The following is a 22,835-nucleotide window of genomic DNA, read 5'->3' as shown; positions in this document are numbered from 1 at the left end:
GATGGAGAGCGACTCACACACCCATGAAGTGCATGCAAACACTACCTATATCAACATAATGTCAATCGAGGACACAGATGACACGATAGGCACACGGAGGAAATCTCTTTAGCTTGTCAGGCTGAGATCATCCTACACATACAACACTCTGGAAGGCCAACTAAACCACAATCAAGGACCTCACTGCTCTCAACTACACCATCTAGCCACATACACACATACTAAAGGTAACTCGCCTAATCATGCCAGATTCGTACGAAACTTAAGGAACACCATCCCCTCACTAGGATACACCTGTCCCTAAGCTTCTACACTCAAAAACCTCACTCTAAACCCATCTGCAGAAAACGCGTAGGATGACAGAGCTAAATTTTGAAAGTGCCCGAAACTGAAATTTATGAGTACCTATGCGTAGCTTATGTCGCCATGATTCTATAGACTACTAGCACGCAGAAAACCGACATCGTTTGATACACTTACGACCACAAATAGCTCGTAGATGTGTCGACGTGTGCGCATCTTCTTGCGTGGAATGCTTGGCGTTGTCACGTAGCTCTCCTCGATCCTACAACATTGGCGCAGTCAGATCTCCAATGTGTTGAGCGAGCCGAGCGTAGCGAGAGGATAAAGCTCACGCTCACTCTCTTTCTCTCTCACCACAGTAGACGGCAGCGCTAAGTTTTGATTATGAAAAAGTCTTCTTTACAAAATGACCTAGGTACCTTATATACTAAGGCTACCTTAGGTTTAACCAAAAATGGGGTTGAAAGGGTCAAATGGCTTTGTATTTACAATCTAGAAGTGCCATTGCACCCCGGATTCTGAAACTAGAATAACTACTCATTACAAATGACATTTATCTTCATAATCCGCAGCATTTCATAACTCGCAAAAGATAAGACTTTGGTACGAAACTTGAGTTATGTTGTGTTGTTGAACCAGCGGTCAACATTCCCCCCTTCCGCGTTCATGTCGTCCCCGACATGACCTGATTGTCGATGGCGATGTGGTCTTTGCTGTCGTTTTGGCTTCATCTGTTGCACTGCTTGTAACTTTGTCGAACCATAACAAGAACTATGATCCATTAGAGCGGACATCTATCATCATAACCATTCATCTTTTGAGATCCTTTGATTACTTTTATGTCTGTTCTTCTTCATTGGGGACTTCTTTGTTCCTGTGCAATCATGTTGTTAGTGTTGTCTGCAGCTTTGTCATTGTAGGCCATTCTTCGGCTCGCCATTGAGGAGAAGTATGCTATGATCTGAAATTGGTGCTCCAATTCATTTGTCAATTGTTTTGAGTAGCATTTCCTTATTGCTGATGTAGAAGGAATATGTAGCTCGCTCAACACATTGGAGATCCAACTGCACCATTGTTGTAGGCTCGAGGAGAGCTACGCGACAACGCCAAGCATTCCATGCGAGAAGAAGCGCACACGCCGATGCACCTACGAGCTATTTGTGGCCGTAAGTGTATCAAACAATTTCTATTTTCTGCGTGCTAGTAGTCTATAGAATCGTGGCGACATAAGCTACGCATAGGTACTCATAAATTTCAGTTTCGGACACTTTCAAAATTCAGCTCTGTCATCCTACGCGTTTTCTGCAGATGGGTTTAGAGTGAGGGTTTTGAGTGTAGAAGCTTAGGGACAGGTGTATCCTAGTGAGGGGATGGTGTTCCTTAAGTTTCGTACAAATCTGGCATGATTAGGTGAGTTACCTTTAGTATGTGTGTATGTGGCTAGGTGGTGTAGTTGAGAGCAGTGAGGTCCTTGATTGTGGTTTAGTTGGCCTTCCATATTGTTGTATGTGTAGGATGATCTTAGCCTGACAAGCTAAAGAGATTTCCTCTGTGTGCCTATCGTGTCATCTGTGTCCCCGATTGAAATTATGTTGATCTAGGTAGTTTTTGCATGCACTTCATGGGTGTGTGAGTCGCTCTCCATCCAACATTGGTGCCGTTGCCGGGGACACAAGGACCTAAGTAGGTTTCCTACTAACACTCGTGTGATGGTTGCTTGATTTAGTTTCGGCTAAAGAAAGCGTTTTTCTTAAGTGGATCCGGAAGAGGATATTCCGCGATCAAGTGGATAGCTCGGAAGCGTGTGTCTTGCCGAGGATCTGCGACTAGATAGGTTTAGTTAGGATCTGTGGATTAGAGTAGTTGTTGGTGGTCGAGTGATTTGTGAGGTGATAAAAGCGTTTACTAGTCCGTGTGTGGCAATGAAGCGTTTTTCTACTCATAGATGCAAAACCCCATATGATTTGTAGGAGTAGCTTTAGGTAAGTGATCCGATTCTGATCTAGAGCTATTCAGCATTGAATTACTTGCTAAAGTGTTTGATTGCATTTGAAATCGCGGAAAAGTGTTCTTTTGAGGGTAAAAATGCATTAAACAAGCTTTTGTGGATATTTTTGTATGACTGACTGATGTTGTGCATATAAAAGAGCATTTGCAAGGGTTCTGTGAAGAAAACTTGCAATTCTGTAAACATAGACATCCTACGCGTAGGATGTCTCAAGGGGTTTCTGAAGACAAATTTGAAAATTCTAACTGCACCAGTGGGTTCAGAGGATAGGTTTTACCCTAGTAACATATTGACTTGGGTGTTTTTCCCTATTTTTGTTGACCAAAAGCCAAAAGGCGGAGTCAAAAAACGTAAAATTTCAGAAAAGGCATAATTGAGTGATTTTTGCATATTTTTGCAATTGTGAAGCATACTTGCACTTGCTGAGAGCATAAGGAAGCATCAGGGACACTTCAGTCTCAAAAAATCAGCAGTAGACATCCTACGCGTAGGATGTCTACAGGGTGATCTGGTGGAAATTTTGAAAATCTGAGGTTACCAGTGTGTTTAGAAGGTAGGTTTTACCCTATTTTCACCTGGAAAGTGGGAATTTGACCAAATTTTGACAGATCAAAGCCAAAAGACGAGAACTGCCAGATATCCTACCCAAATTCTATCCAAGGCCTAATTTTGAGACCAAACCATAGGATGACTCCATAGGCATGTTCTAAATGTTGTATTGGGTATATGTGATAAATTTCATTTCATTTGGGTCAGTGAAAGGAAGATTGAACAGACTTTAGCATTTTTGACTAAAAAGGCAAGGATAGCTAGTTTTGGGGTCTTTTGACATCCAAACTCAAATCTAAGCATAGCATTGGGTTGCTGACATCGAGGGGAAGTTGTGGGACAAGTCTGGGGTCAAACATGCCAAAAAGACATCCTACGCGTAGGATGTCTTCTGTGTGATTTTGGACTCTAAACAAAATTCTGAGCATACCACAGTGATCGGCACCTTAAGGAGAGTGTGTGGTTCAAATTTGGGGCAATTCTAAGCAGTTAGACATCCTACGCGTAGGATGTCTAAGGCATGATTTTGTGGCCAAATTCAAACTGTGGACATAGCAGGGTGTTGTATAGCCTTAGGCAAGCCTCCTAGGCAAATTTGGTCCAATTTGGAGTTGATTTGACTTAGGAATTCATCAGAACAGACATCAGGCTTTTGGAACAGATTCTTGATCATTTGCCCAAGCTATAGGTGTCAGAATTGAAAAGTAAAAATAGCTGTGAGTTTAGCACATCAAGGGAAAGCTACAGTGCAAGTTTGAGCTGAAATAGAGCAAAAAGACATCCTACGCGTAGGATGTCTCCAGGGTCATAAAGTGGTCAAAATTCTAATTTGGCCATATAGGGAGGTTCTAAGTGTCTCAAGGATTCCAGAACTTTTTTCAAAAGTGAATTTGGACCTTGTTTGACCTATTTACCAAGCAAAGACAAGAATTGTCAGACATCCTACTCTTGGAGTGCACTAGAAGCTTATGCAGCCCAAATCTTGACCTATTGGTATCCAAATTCAATTCTGAGCATACCATTGGGTTGCTAAGCACTAGGAGAATCTTGGTATCAAGTTTGGACAAAATCTAAGCAGTTAGACATCCTACGCGTAGGATGTCTCCAACTTGATTTAGGACTCCAAACCAACCTATGAGCACACCACTGTGATCACGACATTAAGGAGAAGCTGGGGTGAAAATTTCAGGTCATTTTGAGCAAAAAGACATCCTACGTGTAGGATGTCTCAAGGCCATTTTTAGGTCCAAATGAAATTCTGAGCATACCATTGTGTTGCTGGACTTAAGGGGAGTCTCTGGACCAAATTTTGTTAAATTCTGAGCATATAGACATCCTACGCGTAGGATGTCTCTACGCCAGTTTAGGGTCCAACTGTACTTTTGACCATACAGGAGTGTTCACAGTGTCACAGAGATCCCAAATCTTTTTTCAAAATTGAATTTGGACTCATTTTGACCATTCTAAACTGCATTTCACTATTTTGGCCATAACTTTCACAAACGGTATCGGATTGAAAAAGTTTTTATATCTAAACGTAGCTTGAGAGTGACTCTACAGATCTTAGAGCAAAACCTTGTGTAGGCATGCATTTAGTTCAACTTTGAAAAAAAAAACGTCGTTAGAGGCCTCAAAATTAATCCGAAAGTCGGGGGTGTCTAAAAGCGACAATTTGCGAGAATTGTGACGAAACGGTTGCGGTTTTGGACATAGTTTTGACTTTTCCCTAACCAAAGCACTTGAACACAGTGGACTAAGTCTACTTGAACCAAGAAAAAGCTCTTAAGCCCAGAAATCATGTCTACCCTAGATTCAAACGCAGCTTACACAAGCTTGGAGATCCCGACGATAGAGGAATATCCTCCCACAATGGATCTTCCAAACTTGCAATTGATAAAGACCCATCTTGTTGAGAGAGTTTGGATGATTGGTCATGAGAGTGAAGGACTATATAGATACATTGACGACAATGAGGTCAGTCTTTATAGGTGCTCAAATCCATACCTAGAAGAGATAACGGATTATAAGCTCTTATATGTCTACACATACGGAGTCGACTGTAAATGGAAATCTATAGTTGTCGACAAGAGTGGACGAGAATACAGAGTTGTAGAAAGCACAAATCCACAGACTGTACTAGAAAGAGGTGGATATTTGGTCAATGAAGGACCACAAATGCCTCCACCAAACATGAGAATTCCTATAGGAGTTCCAAGAAGAGAGTCACCAGGATTCCCTTCAAGAGCGATAACGAAAGAAGGATTGGGAGAGTCTCTGCTTAGACTTGTAGACAATCGACGAGTTAGACCATCCCAAGTCCAAAAATGGGTAAACATAAAATACTCCGGAGATAAAGATCCGAGAGATCACGTAGCGGCTTTTAGAAGAGTGATTAGAGCAGAGGAAGTTTCAGATTTTGCGACACAGTTTGTGGGATTTGGATTGACTCTAGAAGATGATGCAGCTACATGGTTCGATTTGGTGGAAATATGGGATTTTGAGACCCTAGATGAGCTGTTTGAGGAGTTTATTGAAGAATTATCGCCAAAAGGCATTGCTCACAACACGGTCTCGCAAATCCATAGATTCAAACAGAAAGAGGATGAATCAGTACACAAAGCATCATTACGGCTCAAGAGATATGTTAAGCTCTGTCCGAGAGCGGAATTACCTACACAAGCACGACTGATGCTGATCTTTATCCAGGGAATGAGACATGCGGGCCTTCAGAAGGATCTGCATATGATAAGGAGGATGACGCTAAATGAGTTGATCAAAGAAGCTCTTTATCTAGTGGATAACTGTGAGGCATACAAAGAAAAGGACTTAAAGAGTCAAGGAGATGACACATCCTCTCAGCACAGTGTTTCACAGATAAGTGAGTCCATTGCCAAGCCAACGACACCTATTGATCGAGAAAAGCTTATCGACGACTTGGTCAAGAGGTTGATTCCTCTTGTAAGTTCTGATTCGGGAGAGCCGAAGTGGTGTGAAATTGAGAGAAAATGGACGAACCATACGGGGGAAGAGTGCTATTATAACATGGAAAATGCCAGGGCGAGGTATGTACAACCTGTTCTAGAAGCACCTACTCCACCTAGATACATTACGGGGAATGCGCCAAGACCAGTAGGAGTTTTAGGGCCACAGCTTGTCTTAGGACAACAACCTCCGCTGCCAGGTGCTAGAATTCCGATAGACATGAGATACATGCCAATGATGGAAGCATCAAATAAACCAACGCCAGTACCAGCTACAATGTGGTATAGAAACCAAAGTGAGTACTACCCTTCGGAGCAACAAAATGTGAGAGAAACACATGGAATGGTGAGGCCGGTACAACCTCCACCTCCTGGGTTTCAATCAAGAGAAAGAAGGTATGAAATGGACGAAAGGACATTGCGATTCATTGCAAATAGCGGCTTATCTAGGTCAAAGCTTGCTTATAGCCAAGAGGAAATGCTAAAAGAATCTCCTCAACCAGAGACAGATTGTCACAAAAGTCGTGACAACCACCTGGTCAAACAATGTCCTCATACGGAGATCATTGAAGTAAATGCCTATTGTCTTGAGTGTGGCATCTCTCACTTGATCCCTGATTGCCCGAAAAACCCAAACCAAATCAGAAAAATCACGACAAATGTATCAAGGATTGTTCAGCTCCCTAGTAGCTCAGAAAATGAAAATGTCGTACCAGTTCAAGTGGTTACGAGAGCACAAGCTCAAAAGAAAGCTGATGAGAATCTAGAGACAAAGAACACGGAAAGTGACACGAGTCCAAAGACAGATGATGGACCAAAGACAGACGCACCTAGTCAGAAAACCAAGAGCAAACAAAATAGTTGGAAAGCTAGAAAGACTAGGATGAAAGCACGCAGGGAACGAGAGAAAAAATCCCTAGCTGAGAAGCTTACAGAAGCTGAGGAAAAGATAAAACAACATGAGGAAAAGGAGGCGCCTTCTCTTACACAGATGGTTAAACCTCTAGAAGAACCATCCACGGATGAGAAACCGAGAAGTTCTAGTTCAGGAGGATCTGTGTTGGTAGAGAAGGTTAATGAGACATTAGATGCCCTCTTGAAAGCCTATGAGGTGAGGCTCAAAAACAACCAAACCCAAGAACACAGGTGGATGGCATATCCCGATGCGGAACTAGAAAAGCAAAGGTTTGAAATGTGCCAGAAAATGATTCAAACAGGTCAAGCTTTACTAGAACCACCAGTTTCAAAACCTGAGGACGTGATCCGTGTCATGCCTACACAAGTAATCCCACCAAACCAAGAACTAAAGGAGCCAAATTCTAGTCATGAGCACAGACCAAACCTCAAAGACCCAGCATTAGAACCAAGGATAGTACTGAATACCACTGATAACTCTTCCGAGGGATTTCACCAAGCTATACCTGAGGATTGTAAAGAGATAGATGGTCTTGACGAATTGTGGAAACAAGTCAGAGAGTCCAATGAAGCCGATGACCTAAGAAGACGAGTAGACAAGACTGGTGATGAACGAGGAGTGTTTCTACCACCAATAGAGGAATTTGAGACTGGATCTCAAATGAATCTAGACGTGCGATCGTATTGGGGCGACAAAGGATCTGTACAATCTATGGATAGTCAACCCCATTCGCTAAGAACACTACCGTCCTACATGGGAGAGTACGAGACCAAGTCAGATGTGGTTGCAGTCTCATCACAGAGACTGTCTCCCCATTAGGAGAAATATGAACCTTGCATGGGCCTTGTAAGGAATCCTAATTTTTAGGGATTAAGGCTAATGTTGTGTGGGGTTTAGGGGGCAAGGGCATTGAAGAAGGTAGTTTTGAGTAGGCTTTTCTAGCCTTTTTTTTAGACAAATGTAGGATGTGGACCTAAAAGGTTGCTTTCTCTCTCTAGCCTTTTTTAAAGTGAAGGAAGCATAGGGGTGTGTCCACATCAGCAATTCCGTGGGTCAAAAAGAGTCAAAATTTGACTTTTTAAAAAAAATTTCATTTTTATTTACTTTTAACTTAAAACTCCCTCCCAACATATATACATATCCAAAAATCATTTTTTGACCCATTTTTAACCCACAAGCTTAGAAAGTCCATTTTTTCAAAAATCTTTTCCCCCAAAAAGTAATAAACATTTTGTTCTCTCATCCTCTTCCCTCCTCCCTCCTCCCTCCTCTCTCCCTCTCCCTCTCCTCTCCCTCGCTGCCCCTACCTTCCTCCTCCTCCCCAATCTCTCCCTCCCCTCCCTCCCTCCTTCTCTCCTCCCATCCTGCTCGGCCTCTCTACCCTTCCCCTTCTATCTTTTCATCATTTGCTTCCTCACGCAACAGCTTCCATGGTGCTCACGGACATCACAAATGGTTTGCTTCCACCACCACGTACTCCGCACACCAAAAGCATACATATTCGCTTACCCACGGCATTTGCACCGAAGACCACTAGTGAAGGTGATCAAAGGTCATCACAGGAACGCCGCATCGCTTGTGAGACCAATGTTGACATTTGGGTGGATGGCCATTTGTACCCTTACGATCCTATAAGCCGCTTCCATCCACCGTTTAATAGCCTTTCCACATTTCTTCAATTTCTTGGGAGGGGAGAAGCAGGCTTGTTAGGCTATTGCAAGCGGCTGTGTATGGGTGCAGGTGCTTCTTTGCATATGTGGATGCACGAATGTCAAGCTCTTCACCTCAAGACGACGGCATTACAAGAGAGTGTTGCCTCTTCGGAGAGGGTAGTTAAAAGTCTTGAACAACAAATGCAAGAAAAGGAGTCCCACATCCAGAAGCTTAGCAACACCATCACATACTTGAAAGAAACACCCCTTGGTGCAAGGGAACGCAAACGCCCGTATTCATCCATTGAAAATCTTGCACATTCCGGAGGAGCACGCAAACGACGAGTTACAGCCACAAGGTGATTTGGTCTTTACTTGCATGCTGCATTCTTACTTCACACTATTTTCTAACATTTATGTTTATTTGTTGCTAGAAACTTCATCCAGGAGGCATGCGGTGGAACAAGCCAAGATAATCGAGTCAACCTTCTCACTAGTTACCGAGGACGTTATTTCTATCTTACAATCACCTGGAGGTAAGCACATTAAGGATGCAGTCACCAAGGACCTTATGCGTAAATTAAGAAATGTGGTTAATGATGATGACGTTCAACAAGCTTGTGATGAAGCTGGAATCAGCACCAAAGCCTATCAGGCTATTTTTCAACTCCTAAAGGATGCCCTCAAAGAACATGGCATTGTGGAAAACCTCTTTCCCGTTCCTCACAAGGTCAAGCTCGCAAAGAAGGCCACAAACGAAGATGTGTTCTCCCGCATTGGGACATACCTACACATTGAGGACACAATGCCAACTTCCCTTTATGCTTCGTGCGCAACAAAGACAAGGGGAAAAGGTAAGAAACAATCCATAAGACCTTCGAATAAGGGCTTTCCTTACACAATGTGGAACAATATTTTCGTGGATCTTAGAAGGCTTCAAGAAGCCATGCTTAGATTTTACGAGTTACCTGAAGAAGGTGACACACTTTACTTTTTTCTTTGGTATTATTCTTTTCATAGAAGCTGGAGTTTAAGGTCTTAGCACTATTTATTTTGTAGTGCTTGGCACAAAAGTCACTTTTGTGCTGAAACTCGATGAGTGTCAAATAGTGAAAGGCCGAAGGTTAGAGAGGCTAAGTGTCACTCTAATGAACGAGGCCCTTCTGCAAACCAAGCGAAGGGATTCAGTCGAGCCATATCCCACCCTATCTTTTAGCGTGCAATCAGAGAAAGACATTTGGTGGTTGGGTGCTATTGAGGTGCCCAAAGAGACCAATGGAGTACTTTCGTGGATTTTTGAGAGAACTCCATGGATCACAGAAGTAATACACTCCCAAATTGCAGGTTAGAAGTTGGAGATTGAGGGCTTTGGTAGTTATGATGTGGAGTGGCACTTAGGTGGGGATTTGAAGACCATAAAGTGTTTGCTTGGCTGCAAACAAGGGGCTTCTTCTCTCATGCCTTGTCCATTTTGCACTCGAGGGTACAAACCTAATGGACAAAAATCACATAAGAGCACTGCAAAGGCCAGTTACATGCTTCCATGGCAAGGGCATGGAGAACAAGGGTTAGATTGTCATGATGTCGGAGATGAAGGTAGAGAATGGGAAGCGTCTATTCTGAGATGTCCCATGCTCAATGCCCCAGACCGTGATCAAAAGGACCACACTTGGAATCCAATCTTTCGATTTCCTCTATCGAATGTACATTTTTGTACATTACATGCATTCATGCGTATTTTTGATAGGCTATTGAAGCTCCACATTGACTATGCTTTCACAATGAAACCGTTGGAAAAGTCCCAGGAAGCGATCGAAAGAGTGGAGGTACTCTTGAATTCCATTGGCTGTCATGGTGGAAATGTGTCTATAGTTGCTGCAAAGAACACAGGGGAGGCCCATGAAATTGCTCAACAAGTGTCAATGAGTGGACAAAAAGCTAGACACTTTTTGAAGAAAGTTCCCAAGGAAAGCCAAGTCGATATGATGCTCAAAGCAGTGAGCCACCATGGCTGCGAGAAAACATACCGCGCACACACCGGGTGGCCGTTGGGGGGAAGACATTGCCTCAAGGCAAGGGAGCTCTCCCCACACGACAAGATCGGCAACCAAGGGAAGAGGAAGAATCAGAACAGGCTGCAGAACCAGCCCCTAAGCATGTAAACAGATGCAAGTCTAAGTTTTTCAAGAAGCCTTCACGCCGCCCGCCAGCAAATGTGCAATTGCCCCCAAGACAACCACAGCGACGCCGAAAAATAGCAAGGGCATTTGCAGAAATCCGCCACTACCAGAAGACGACGGAGCTCTTGATTCGACGCGCCCCCTTTGCTCGCACTGTGAAGGAAGTGCTTCAAAGCTATGGAAATCAGTATAGAATGCAAGCAATAGCGCTAGAGGCTATTCAAGAAGCTGCAGAGGCCCACATCATTTCAGTGTTGGAAGATACCAACCTATGTGCCATTCATGCAAAGCGAGTGACAATACAGCCAAAAGATATGCAGCTTGCACGATGATTGCGACGAGACTTCGAGCATTAGCCGAAGTTACCCCTCTTTTTGTATTGCACACCCTTATCTTTGTAATGATTTGACTTTCCAATGACAATATGATCAACAGTTGTGTCTACTCTGTCTATTATCTTTGTAATTTCAAGTTCTGTATGTAATTGTAGTCAATTTCAGTAAATTTGTGCATTTTAAGTAACCTTAGGGGTAGATAAGCCTACAAGGGGCAGAAAAAGGCCTGGCCACAAGGGCGCGCAAATGGCCCATCCAAAACTGATGGATGGGCCATTTGCGCGCCCTTGTGGCCAGGCCTTTTTTTGCCCCTTGTAGCCTTATCTACCCCCAAGGGTACTTAAAATAACCAAATTTACTAAAACCTATTGGTTTTACATCAATATTTTATATGGATCCTTATGGACACCTTTTTTTGGTCATTTCAAGCTTTGAATTCCTTATAGGATATCAAAACTAATAACATATTGTGAAACCAAGTGTCCAATGTAATTTGACTTTTTGGTGCAAGGGTGTAGTAGGTAGAGCAAGTGATAGTTTGCTGGAAACTTCATTTCATAATTGATTTGAGCTTTTCTAGTGTCCTTGAGTGTGAACATATACTGTAATTGCCATAAAAAGGTTGCATTTAAATGAATGATGCAAAACCAATCCATTGCAATAAATTTGTGCTTTTTAAGTACCCTAGGGGGTAGATTGGCCTATAAGGGGCAAAAAAATGCCTGGCCACAAGGGCGCGCAAATGGCCCATCCAAAACTGATGGATGGGCCATTTGCTCGCCCTTGTGGCTAGGCCAATCTACCCCCTAGGGTACTTAAAAAGCACAAATTTATTGCAATGGATTGGTTTTGCATCAATATTTTATATGGATCCTTATGGACACCTTTTTTTTGGTCATTTCAAGCTTTGAATTCCTTATAGGATATCAAAACAAATAACATATTGGGAAACCAAGTGTCCAATGTAATTTGACTTTTTGGTGCAAGGGTGTAGTAGGTAGAACTAAAGCAAGTGATAGTTTGCTGGAAACTTCATTTCATAATTGATTTGAGCTTTTCTAGTGTCCTTGAGTGTGAACATATACTGGAATTGCCATAAAAAGGTTGCATTTAAATGAATGCTGCAAAACCAATCCATTGCAATAAATTTGTGCTTTTTAAGTACCCTAGGGGGTTAGATTAGCCTGTAAGCTGCAAAAAATGCCTGGCCACAAGGGCGCGCAAATGGCCCATCCAAAACTGATGGATGGGCCATTTGCGCGCCCTTGTGGTCAGGCATTTTTTGCAGCTTATAGGCTAATCTAACCCCCTAGGGTACTTAAAAATCACAATTATACTCAATTTGACTTCAATTACATACCTTTAAATAACAAAGTCAAAAAACAATTCATATCACCAATTGAAACAATTTTCAAGATTGACAAATCAGATTGAAAAGAATTTGCAATATAGAGAGACAATTTCAAATATTTTTTATTCCTTCTAGCACGGTGATTTTACATCATGTATCTGAGGAGTTCAGAATTTTTTTGACCATTTCCTGGCGCCTATTTTGCGCGTAAGGCAACTCCCCAGTCAAGAGGGACTGCACTATGGCATTTGGGTCAGTTGAGCTAATGGAAGCATGTATCCCTATCTGGGCAAGCACTTTACCACGAAAGCCAGTGCCAAACGCTGTGCATACAAGGGATCTACGCACTAGGAACACTTGATGCGCAGTTTGAGCAATGGTACTCAAACACAAAAACTTGCTCAAAGCTTTTAACGACCAAGTCATAAAATGGGCTTGGGGAGTAAATTCATTATGGATAATGGCCACATTGCCAGGGGGGACTTGTCCGAGGTAATGCGCAAGGGAAGCTTGAGGTCCAAAGCCCGTCCGCTTGCCACCCGTCCTTGTAGCAAAATCATCAACCTCCACAACATCCTGTCATAAACCGATGAAGGTTGAGAAAAAAGACAACGAAGGATAAAATAGTAACATGAAAATTAGGTACAGTTTACCTCTTGCTCCTTGTCATCCTCCTCCCTATTGCCCTTTGCATCCAAGTCAATGGTCCCATGCACCACAGATACAAGCTTTGGATCATCAGATGGGAGGTTGCATAATGGCATAGGCATCCTAGCAGCCTCAACCTTGGCTTGCGTGGCTTGGAAATCTTCATCAGCCACGTGCAACTGCTCTGCTGCCAGGACCTCCGCACATACAACTGCAATAGTGTCAGCAATAGAGTCCCCATCTGGCAAGAGCTTGCTTTCTAGGGCATCTGGCGTATTGTCTAAGGGACATTTGCTGTTGTTGCATAGCACGCTCAAGCATTCATCCATGCGCAAGCCAAATGCTTTTTCCAAATCATGCAGGAACACAAACTCCTCCCTATCCACTAACACTGAGGAGAAGCGGCTAATTTCTACCTCTAGGATAGCCACATCCGTCAGTGGTAGTGGCACTGGAGTGTCACTAGGGCCAGCCGCAACTATGGATTTCTCAACCACTTCCTCAAGACCCCTAGGGTACTCCAGCTGGTGTGCTTTTCCTTCCGCTGCAGGGTTCATGGGGATAACCTGCTGCTCCTTGGTGTCCTTGATAAAGGACCCAACTTGAAGGTGTGGTAAGCGGAGCTCCTCCAAATCAGGTTCCTCGCTCACCAAGAAGATAAATGTTGCGAGCCGAGAAAGGTACTCCACCCCCAACTTGCGCTTCTTGAGCGCTGACACCCCAGGGGCTTGCTCGTCCAAGTAATGGACTGCATTGGTTGCAATTTCTTGGAATCGTTGCAACCGCTTGGCGAATGGACGATCACCTTTGTGTATATAGCGCAAAAGATCGTAAGGCACCCAGATCCCTGCATGTGGGGGGATAGATACAGAATATTTTATGATGTGCTCCTCCATGAACGCAGAAATCTCCTCAAATGCATCCATGTGAAGGGCAACTGTGGCATCAAGGTCAGGGAGACGAGTAAAAAAGGTGTGGAGGTCCAACTTCCCTTTGTATTTGGTGTCCTCGAGGAAGAGGATGAAGCGTGACAAAGAGGTGTATGTGGGTACAGATGCAGAGGCTGTGGCAGCATCCATGTTTAGCCTGGGGTGTGGATAGAGAGTGGAGGAGCTCAGGAGTTGCAAAAGTGAAAATAGTGAATGAGTTAGGTGGCCCCCTTTTTATAATGTACCCTTTTTTTAAGACATTAAAAAAAAGGCACTTTCACCAAAAAATGATTTGTCATCCCAATGCAAAAAATTATATTCAAAGGCATGATTTGCCGAAGCAAATCATGTTGATTACAATGGGGATCAATATGAAAATTGCAAGAGTTACAAAGTTATAAGATCGATAGCATAGTTCCATCTATCCCCCAGTCCTTCTCGACCTTCAATTTGTCTTCCATTCTCTTCCCAATCTGTGGACATTCATAACAATAAGCATCTAATGATCGACAAACCATGATGTATTGAAAATGTGGTGGAAGGATTCTCACCTTGTGACCTTGTAAACGAAATTGTGCTTGTTGAAGGGCCTCAAAACCCATAATAACCAAATGTTCTCGAACATTACTGAGAGTCCAATGCTTGTTCACTTGGACTGCCTCCAAAGCATCGTTGGGCATCTTCACTGCAATGTCAAAGCTTGCAATAGCGCCGTCTACACTCTGTAAGGGAGTCCACACTCCAAGCTTGCACATCCAACGATCATAGTGAAATCGTATGTACAAGGAGGTGCGGGATTTCAAATAGCGCATTTCAATACCTGAAGCTCCAACCTTACAACGGTACCGGTCCCCGTTGTGCATGCCCTCCACAAAACCCCAGTCCTCTTCTAAAAGCCTTCCTAATTCCTCGTAATGCGCATCTTTACATACAAGCATTGTGGTAGTCTCCACAAATCCAAACTCTTTAAAAATGTGCACAAAACAATGAATAGGCAAACACCAGCTCAAGCCCACAGACCTAGAAGCTTTAGAGTATTTCAAAGAGTTTTGGACATCCATTATCATCTTTTGCTTGAAAGATGCTACCGACCACAAATCTGGGACCGGCCACTCCATACTTAATAAGGAAGTCACTTTGATGGGTTCAAGCGTTCCAAATGCTTGTGTATAAGTAGGGACAATATAGGAGTGAGAATAGAAGAAAATCCTTCTTTGAACCAGTTTGGTTGGGCAAAGATGCGGGAACATTATTGCTCCAATATCCGCATGTATAGCATTGAATGTGCCGGAGAGACTATGTAGTGGCTGCTCCTCCACCAACGTGGATGGAAATATGACTATAAATGCATGACAAATGTTAAGTATGAATCCATAATAACATTACACTGTGATTTCACACTTAGCTTTGTATTCTCAAAACATGTACTTACAATGTGTTGGAAATCGAGGTGGTTGTTGCAAGTGCATGGTTGACATTGAGAAAACATGTTGCACAATGGCTATGGTCCCCTTGTCTTTGCGGTTCTTGAAGCCAAGGAGCTTTCCTTTCCAATGAAGATCCAAGTTTGCACGATTCCGCACACGATGAGGGCCAACAACAGATGGTTGCATGTATACCCAAGCACCTTTGGTGAACTCTTGTGGCACCCACTCATCATCTACACCTCTAGTGTTGTGGCATGCAAGTGCTGTGACCTCATCCTTTGGTCGCCTTTGCGAAGTAGAGTTGGCCATGGTTGAGCAAAGCAAACTAGGAGGAGGAGAAGAACCTTGCTTGTTGCTACAATGTAGGTGTGATAAAGTGATAAAATGGTCAACCCTTGTGGAAATGGGAGGAGAAGGTGGACAACCCTTGCTTGGTGTGGCACTGGGAGGAGAAGGTGGATAAGCCTTGCTTGGTGTGGCAATGGAAGGTGGTAGGGGAGGAGAGAGGAGCTTCCTTGCTGCAGCAATGGAGATGGTGTAAAGAGAAAGAGTGTTGGAGTAGAGGATGAGTGTGATGGTTGCAACCAAGGAGGGGTTGGAAAAGGGGTTCTAGAGAGAGAAAATCCCTTTTTGCCTAATAACTAATTTTGGGGGAGCTCTGGATAGCAAAAAAAGATTTTTTAAAAGTTTTTTAAAAATTTTGAATTTTAGGGTTTTTGGATGCACGTTTTGACTTTTTGAGATCAAAAAATGCTTTTTTGACCATAAAATAGTGTTAGGGGGGTTTTCAGAAAATGAAATTTGAGTTTTGAAATTTTTGAAAAATTTCAAATTTTTGGGATTTTTTCAAAACCGGATCAAAAAGGAGGGAAGTTGGAGGTTCCATATGGCCCACCCCCCCCACCCCACCTTCTCACTAGGTAAGAGCCCATTTAAAAAGTGTAAAACTACTTTGTCCCCCTACATTTTTGAGGGCATAGAGTGTGTCCACCACCCTCTTCTCATTGGCTGGCCTCTAATTAACCTTAATCCCAAAGGGCCCCTAGAGGGTTCATATTTTTTCTAATGCAACAAGGCCATCGATTCAAAGGGGCTAGTAGATATTCTATCTACCCCAGTCACCTGTACAATAATGTTAGCTGAGTTGCTCAGAATAAGACCAAACATGTGGGCTAATGTGGGTAAATGTCTAGAGAAATTTGGTGTAAAAACCCCAATGACTCAAATCGAGAAAGGCATCAAAGAGCTTGAAATGCCTCAACTAAATACTAAGCCAGTGCCATTAAACAAGGTAGGCGAGCATTACGAGGGAGAAGAGGGAAACACCACCCTTCCTTTGGAATTCAATAATGTAAAAACCATGGCAATCCTTGACAGTGGAGCTAGTGTGGCCATTGCAACCAAAGAGGTTTGGAAAAAATGGGGAAAACCTGCCTTGATATCCACACGAATGACCCTGCAGCTTGCAGACGGACACAAGGAAAAGCCCCTAGGACTGCAAGAAAAAGTACTTGTTACTTCTTGTGGCATTGAATATGAACACACTTTTGCTATTGTTGAATTTGGCAAGAAGAACAACTATGACATCATTCTAGGAAGACCATTCATGTGACAATTGAAAATGGTCCAAGATTGGGGTTATGACCATATATACCTGAGACATATGGAAACCATAACAAAGGTAAACTTGAGGGACCATAGCTATAGGGATGTGACAAGAACACCGGTTGAGGAGTTTGATTCCTCCACAATTGCAGGATCAGAACTTCCAGCTTGGTTAGGTAAGCCTAAAGACCTGTGGATGTGTGGAGCTTCACAATGTGGTAGCTTGAAACGTGAGGAATGTATCCTAGAGCGGGTTATAGAGGATATGGACTATATCCCAGAACCATTTCCTAAAGAAGAGTTAGAGCCTTTTGGATGGGAAGACATCTTGGCTACTCTGGATGTGTGCGCCGTGGAGGATGCTCCCACAACAAAGTTTTTTGATGAAAATGGCTATGATGCCGTTCCTTATTTTGCAGTGAGTGTAGTCCAAGAAAACGAAGAGAACCAGACATCAACAAGCTCTCGACATAAGGAGCAAACAAAGAAATGTGGAGAATCAAAAGATGAAGAAGACGACGAGTTATATGACTCTGTAGAACACTTCGAGCTTCAAGAAGATCAACGACCCGGGAATCAATGTCATCGCTACACGAATAAAGTGCATCAAAAGTGGATTCCAAAGTCCTCAGTGAAGACACAACCACCATAAACATCCTCATACATGGCTCCTAATAAGGATGCAAAGACTCAGCTAGGAGGAATACGACCAGAGCAACAAGCTTACAATGCTCTAATCAATGGGCTAGAAAAGTCCTCCAAGAAACTACCACCCACGAGTAAACAGACAGTAACTTTCCACTACCAGCCAAAAAATCAAGGGAAAGTACAAGAAGCCAACCTTGCTGAGGATAGTAGCGATAGTGATGAATCTTACGACATCCCCTATCATCAACTCAGGCCATCACTATCACCAACCCCTTCAACAACAACCATGACAGATCAAAAAAACAAGACAACAAGTCAAAGCCAAAAAGCTCGACAAATCTGGATACCAAAAAGCCGGATCGCCAAAAACAGGTATGGATCAAGAAGACAAAGATCTCTAATGACAAATCACAAGATCCAACACCAAAACAAAAACAAGGAAAGCGTGCACGAACGGGTAAGAATATCACAAAGTCGCAAGCTTTCACAACTCAGGTTTGGGCTCCAAAGAAGTTGATTCAAGCACAAAAAAGTCAGGAATTCATTTGGATTCCCAAACAACCACAATATCAATTTTCAAAGCCTGAATCCCATCCCCAACCAAGCGTACAAGGGCTGAAGCAAAGACCACTGTCGACTCACACAACAAAAAGGTGGATCCCAAAGAAGTCTCTTCAAACACAAACAAAGCACGGGCAAGTATGGGTTCCCAAACGAGAGTCAGCAACAAAACAGCCAATAATCGCAAAGAAATGGGTCCCAAAGAAGAACAACAAAACTGTTGTCAGTGCATCGCCGCTTAAATTCTTACAATTCTTCCTACGATTACAATATAGTTAGAAGAGAGCAAGTCGCTTCAATCAAGCAACGATACAGGAGCTTCAAAGACCAATACATTGCTTAGAATAGGAAGCCTCGCCAACAAATGCCAATAAGAAAATTGCTTATACCCACATCTTGCACAACATAAATCTTTTCCATGCATTGACTGTGTGTGCATAATAGGGCTACATTACAAGGCCTGCATAGGCACAACTTTTAATTGCCCAAGCACAACACATACCCTTTGCGATACCCTGTCGTAAAGGATGACTCCAAATAGGAAGGGAGGAGGCATTCTGAATGCGGACCTAACATAATGACTATTAGAGGGCAATGTTTTGTGAGATTGTGTGTGCAAAGAGAGAGAGGAGAGAGAGAGAGAGAGAGAGAGAGAGAGAGAGAGAGCAGAGTGTGTGTGTTTGCGGTGTGAAATAGAGGTTTTAGGTGTGTGATATGTGTTGGAGCTTTTTGTGAAGTGTTTGGGTGTGTCGGTGTACCAAAACGAGTCTGTGCAGGTGATTTCATGTTGAGTTTGAAGGTGAACTCTAGTGGTTAGGGGTGCTATGTATATACTGGGCTATAGAGAGCCATTGTGTTTGTGTTCACGGTGTGTTCCCCCTTCCCCTTTCCATGTTCTAGTGCCCTCATTGAGGGGTACACTGATTGCTCTCAGTACCTAGGTTTTTGCATTGATGGAGATGGCGTCTCAGAGTTATGGTTCGATTTTCACAGGTGAAGAGATTCTAGACAAGTGGATTGTAGATTTTGAGCTGTATATGCTTTCACTACGTATGTCGAACGAGGATAGCAAGATGTAAACTTTTTCATTGGAAATGTGCGGTAAAGCGAAAGTGTGATACAAAGCATTGGAAGGGAAGCCCAGGCATGCTTGGACGACTCTACAGATGGGTTCGAGATGGATACCAGATTGAAGGCACCCAAACAAGATGTAAGTGAAGAATTCAATTTGGTTTTGGATTGTTTTGGCAGAGTTAGCGGAAGCCATGTAGTTGGCTAATGGTGACTACTTCAAATTGGAAAAATTCATGGTGTGCCTACATTCTAAAGTGAGAGAAAGGGTGGGATTTGAAATCCCAAAGAATTATAATGGTACAGTGGGGATTGCGAAGGCAAAGAGCAGGAATATCAAAAAGAATATTGAGCAGGGTGTGTTGAGTTACGAAGCAGGGATTTCTACCCACTCACAGGGTCCAAGGGATGTTGTTCATGAGGTGATTGGATAGAGAACAACCAAGAGGAGAAAGGGGCAGGGCAAGACCATTGCTTGGTAGGTGCTACAATTGTAGAGAAGAAGGACATTATGCACCAGATTTCCCTCATCCGCTGAGAGAAAAAGGTGGTATCTACTTCGTGTTTGGTAGAGGAAGAGGCCAAGCATAGTTTAATGGTTTCAGAAAGCAGGTGGTCGAGAATCCAGTGCAACCAGCTCCTCCGGATGGCGGTGAGGTTCCTAGGGTGAACATCATTGGAGTGGGTAAGCAGGATGCGAAAGTTTTGGCCAATAAAAGGGCAAAAGCTGAAAGGAAAACAGTGACCAAGCGTGAGACTAGAGCTTGTAGAGGCAAAGCGAAAGTGTATGAGGGTAGAGAGAGCAACCGAAACTAGCAAGAAGAAAAGGCGTCATAAGATCAAGCAAGCAGACTTCCAGCTAGGACACAGCTACCTTGAGTATGACTTGGTAAATAATGTGCAAAGTCAAAAAGCTAATATTATGTTTGGGCAATTGTTGACTTTGAATCCTAAGCTGAGGAGACAGTTGTCAACTAGTGTGAGCACGAGGCTACCAAAAGCTAAGGGAAATGTGCATGCAATGCAAAACATGGCCCTAAGAGTGGGTAATCCAGATGATGTTCTTCTTCTTGTGGATGTTGTCATCAAAAAGAGGATGCAGGTTTAGGCCTATATACAGGTTTGCATCATGACGGAGGCCGCAATGAGGGAAACAGGTATTAAATCAATAGCCAAATTGAATGTGCGCATGAGGATGGCTAACCATGTTAAAGCTAAGTGTTTGGACATGGCTCAGGATGTAAGAGTAAAGGTGATGGGCATTGAGTGCCTAGTCATTTTCTTTGTGAGATGAAAGCAGGTGATAATGTGTACCCTATCATCTTGGGTAGGCCATGGCTACTTGCAATAGCTGCTAAACAAGATTGGGAAAGCAGGGTGTTCACCTTGCCCGATAAAGAAAGAGGGAATCATACACGGTACACCATGGATGCGAACTTACAAAGAGACTCTACACTTAGACTTGAACTGTCTTCAGATGCAAGTCCAAGGTAGAGGGATGTTTGTAACATTAATTGCATTGGATAAAATGCAAACTTGGCAATCAACACATCAAAGACACCATTTGGATCAACCCAAAGACCACTCACTGAATCAGGCATGCATGAGTACTAGTCAAATTTTGGTTCCCAAGACTCAGTTAAAAGGTAACCCTGAGCAACTATGGGTACCAAAGACAAAACTAGTACACCACCATCTAGCTCCAGGTCCAACATATCCATTGTAGCATAGGATGTCACTCTCGTATCTCTACTTTCTCTACTAAGCCAATTGTCCATTGAATTCATATGGAAACCCAAAGTGCAATCAACCAAGCTTCAAGTCCAATCTTCGTTACTACTTCAACGAGCTTTGCACTCTTACGTAATGTTATTTGAACTAATATCTTGTAATAGCCTCATTGACAAAGGCTCTTCGGCACTTAGCTCTATACCCCGCTCTTTCATGACCTGTGACTTTTCAATGCATTGATTTATTTTGCATGATAGGGCCACATACATGGCCTTTCATACCAAGAATTCTTACTCACATCACCAATACTTGATTATGGTAGTCATAATAGGCTCCCATTTTTATTTTTATTTTTTTTTGGGGGGGGGGGGGGCACATAATCCATCCGGTCATTAGATTATAGGATATTTTGGGCTTAATATTTTTGGTTTTCTTTTGCTTTTGTATATTTTTACTTTTGCTAAGCTCAAGAAAGGATATACAATCAATCATGCCAAGGACTAGATTATACACTTCCATTTATACATAGATAAGGAGCCTTGATAATTTTTAAGCTATTAAATGATTGAAATTGCAATCAAAAGTCATATCAAAATGGCCACCACTGTCACTCGTATGATTTTGTTAACCCGGGTATATAATGAAAGTGATTGGGATTTGGAATTATATTTGAAATTGGATTTAGATTTGGTATGTGATGATTTCCTATTGCGACATTGTTTATGAGATTCGACTTTAAATTTATGAGAATTGATTTTGATGAGTGTGACCAATGATATCCCGATTCATCAAGATCTGACATATAGTGTTTATTCTAGTGGTATGGGACACTAGAATAGGTAGTATGTGGATGACGATAAGCATAAACAACGTTGTTTAAGTTTATTTTTTCTTTCAATATGTGATATTTTTTACACAAAATACTAACCATTGTTTTTGACAAGTTTAGTTTGCAGATTCCTATCTTCGCCAAATGAGGAGAATTGCTTTCTAACGGATAGGTATGTAATGGAAATTGATAATTGTTTATTTATTGCAGCTGCTGACGGGTGGCAAAAGCTAAGGCTAGGCGAGGATATCACATTTTATGTACATTTATTATTCAAGTGCTCATTATGGGCTATGGCCATTTATGCCCAACCGCCCAATGTGTATTCATTTTTTAGCACTGAAGAATCTATAAATAAATACGTGCAAGAGGAAAATGCTCACTCTTGCACAAGGGGAGGTTGTACCTAGTGATTGTGTTTTTCTTCTCTCCTCTCCTCCCTTCTCTCTCTCTGTGCCGGTGTAGCAGTCCGCTCTAGAAGGCGCATATGCACGTGTTTTCTTATTCTCTATCACTCTCTGTCTCTCTCGTGCTAGACTTGCTATGAATTCCTTGCATACACTATTGTACATGTATGTGAATCGGTTGAATTTATCTCACTCATGTGCACTCATACACATGCATATAAAAGCACAAAAATAGACCTGAATCAGAGCTTACGCACTCTTTTCAACATCATGATATACATTGTGAAACAAGATTAGCCATCAACCGGGCAATGATCCATACACCCAAATTATTCGCAACAAGCCGATTTCAAGGTTTCCAATCCAAAATAATCCCTTTGTCCTCATAAATCAATGGATGAACAACATTGAAAGACTACCGAAACAAACCCATCTCAAGAAACCCAAATAAACTAACATTAAAAGGGTTGAAAGTACACATCTTAAAACAACTACTACAATAGATAGACATGGAGAAACAAAACAGTACAACATTATACAAGTTCATGGGTTTATTTTTTTTAACACTAGTTTACATCGTTGTCACTGTCATTAACATTGTTCTCATTGTTGGCTCCATTCGCTTATCCTTGCAAAGCAATGTATGTCATCCACATCTCACCCAAGCCTCCACATGACTCTCGAAGGATGCACACTCCCGTGGG

At 42.5% G+C, this 22,835-nt stretch overlaps 1 protein-coding gene across 1 annotated transcript in view; it reads left to right on the top strand.

The window, feature by feature from the left end:
• The window catches only part of LOC147463971 (uncharacterized), a 30,019-nt gene extending 7,886 nt beyond the window's left edge, over positions 1-22,133 (top strand). The window contains exon 2 of the mRNA XM_086529868.1: positions 21,935-22,133. Coding sequence (XP_086385994.1) covers positions 21,935-21,958 — 24 coding nt within the window. The 3' untranslated portion in view covers positions 21,959-22,133. The remainder of the gene's footprint in view (positions 1-21,934) is intronic.
• The last annotated feature ends 702 nt before the right edge of the window (positions 22,134-22,835 follow it).

The sequence above is a fragment of the Adiantum capillus-veneris genome, chromosome 2, assembly GCF_014529385.1.
Source record: "Adiantum capillus-veneris isolate H3 chromosome 2, ASM1452938v2, whole genome shotgun sequence".
NCBI lineage: Eukaryota > Viridiplantae > Streptophyta > Polypodiopsida > Polypodiales > Pteridaceae > Adiantum > Adiantum capillus-veneris.
The sequence above is the reverse complement of the archived record's forward strand: the minus strand, read 5'-3'. Positions and strand labels throughout refer to the sequence as shown.